Genomic DNA, 1,313 nt, shown 5'->3' on the forward strand with positions numbered 1-1,313 from the left:
TGGTCGCTGCTATTACTTTTTATAGCCACAAGGCTTCTTGTAATTGGTTCTGTCCGTGTGTAGGTAGGCGGGGTCCTACTAGTCGGTCTTGTGGTCTGATATATTTTAAAATTTTTCTTTAATATCGTTTTTTATGTTGTTGGAAACCTTGAGCATCATCTCTTTGGTTTAAACTGTTGTGATTTTTTTCTATTTCTATTGATTTTCTGATTTCGCGATTTCTTTTAATTTCAATGTTAGCTAGCATCGTAGTTTGGTTCAGGTTTATTGTATGTCCTGTGTTTGCGACATGTTGGGCAAGGGACGACGTTTTTTCTCTCCTTTCGATGTTCTTCTCGTCTAACATCTTCATTTGATCTGTCCGATTTACGATTTGTCACAGTCCGCACATGGAATCTCGTATACTCCTTGATTTTGTAACGATATTTTTGTTTTGGCGGATGGTAAAATGGTTGAGATTTTTCTGTCGGTATTGAATATCGTTTCTATTTTGTGTTTTTTTAGCACTCTCCCTATTTTATCTGTTGTACCCTTTAAATATGGAAAATGCCTATTGCAATCGGGTTTTCTTCTTTTGTTGGATCCTTAATTCTTTTTTGAGCATTATGAGCATTTTCAATGGTATATGTTGAAAAGCCGTTTGTTCTTAGAGCTAATTTCACATTCTGCATTTCTTTATTTTTATGTTCTTCTTCTGTCAGTCTTTCGGATCGTGTCATCAGGATTTTAATGACTGAATGTAATTGTGCAGGATGGTGATGTGAATCGGCATGTAGGTATCTGTCGGTATGTATGGGTTTTCGGTATACTGTGTGTCCTATGTGCCCGTTTTCCTTCTTTATTATTAACACATCTAAAAATGGTAGTTGTTCGTTTTTTTCCAGTTCCATAGTCAACTGGATTTGATGGTAAATATTATTGATGTGTTCTAAAAGTACCTTTAGTTTTTCTTCTCCGTGTATCCAGATTATAAAAGTATCATCCACGTACCTAAACCAAAGTTTGGATTTGTGTTCGGCTGTTTCTATTGCTCGCTGCTCTATTTCTTGCATAAACATGTTTGCTATTACCGGTGTCAGTGGTGAACCCATCGGTGCTCCTTAAACTTGTTTATATTTTTGCTCCTTATAAATGAAATATGTGTTATTTAAGCAGTGATTTGTTAGATTTAGAGTATTCTGTGGTATTGAATACTTTCTGCTCATAATGTCTAATGATTCATCTTTAGGAATATTTGTAAAAAGTGAAACTACATCGAAGCTGACTAACAAATGTCCCTAGTCAAGAGTCACATCTTTTATACGTTCGAAGAA

At 35.3% G+C, this 1,313-nt stretch overlaps 1 protein-coding gene across 1 annotated transcript; it reads right to left on the minus strand.

Annotated features, from left to right (window-relative positions):
* Positions 1 to 533: 533 nt before the first annotated feature.
* On the minus strand, positions 534 to 1,058 carry LOC140438694 (uncharacterized). Its single transcript, XM_072528339.1, has one exon. It carries the CDS (start codon positions 1,056 to 1,058, stop codon positions 534 to 536), a length of 525 nt encoding a protein of 174 aa, XP_072384440.1.
* Between the last annotated feature and the right edge of the window lie 255 nt (positions 1,059 to 1,313).

The sequence above is a fragment of the Diabrotica undecimpunctata genome, chromosome 4 (assembly GCF_040954645.1).
Source record: "Diabrotica undecimpunctata isolate CICGRU chromosome 4, icDiaUnde3, whole genome shotgun sequence".
In the NCBI taxonomy this organism is placed as follows: domain Eukaryota; kingdom Metazoa; phylum Arthropoda; class Insecta; order Coleoptera; family Chrysomelidae; genus Diabrotica; species Diabrotica undecimpunctata.

Excerpts from the sequence above, each read along its gene's own strand:
- LOC140438694 (XM_072528339.1), bottom strand. The coding sequence starts at position 1,058 with ATGTTTATGCAAGAAATAGAGCAGCGAGCAATAGAAACAGCCGAACAC.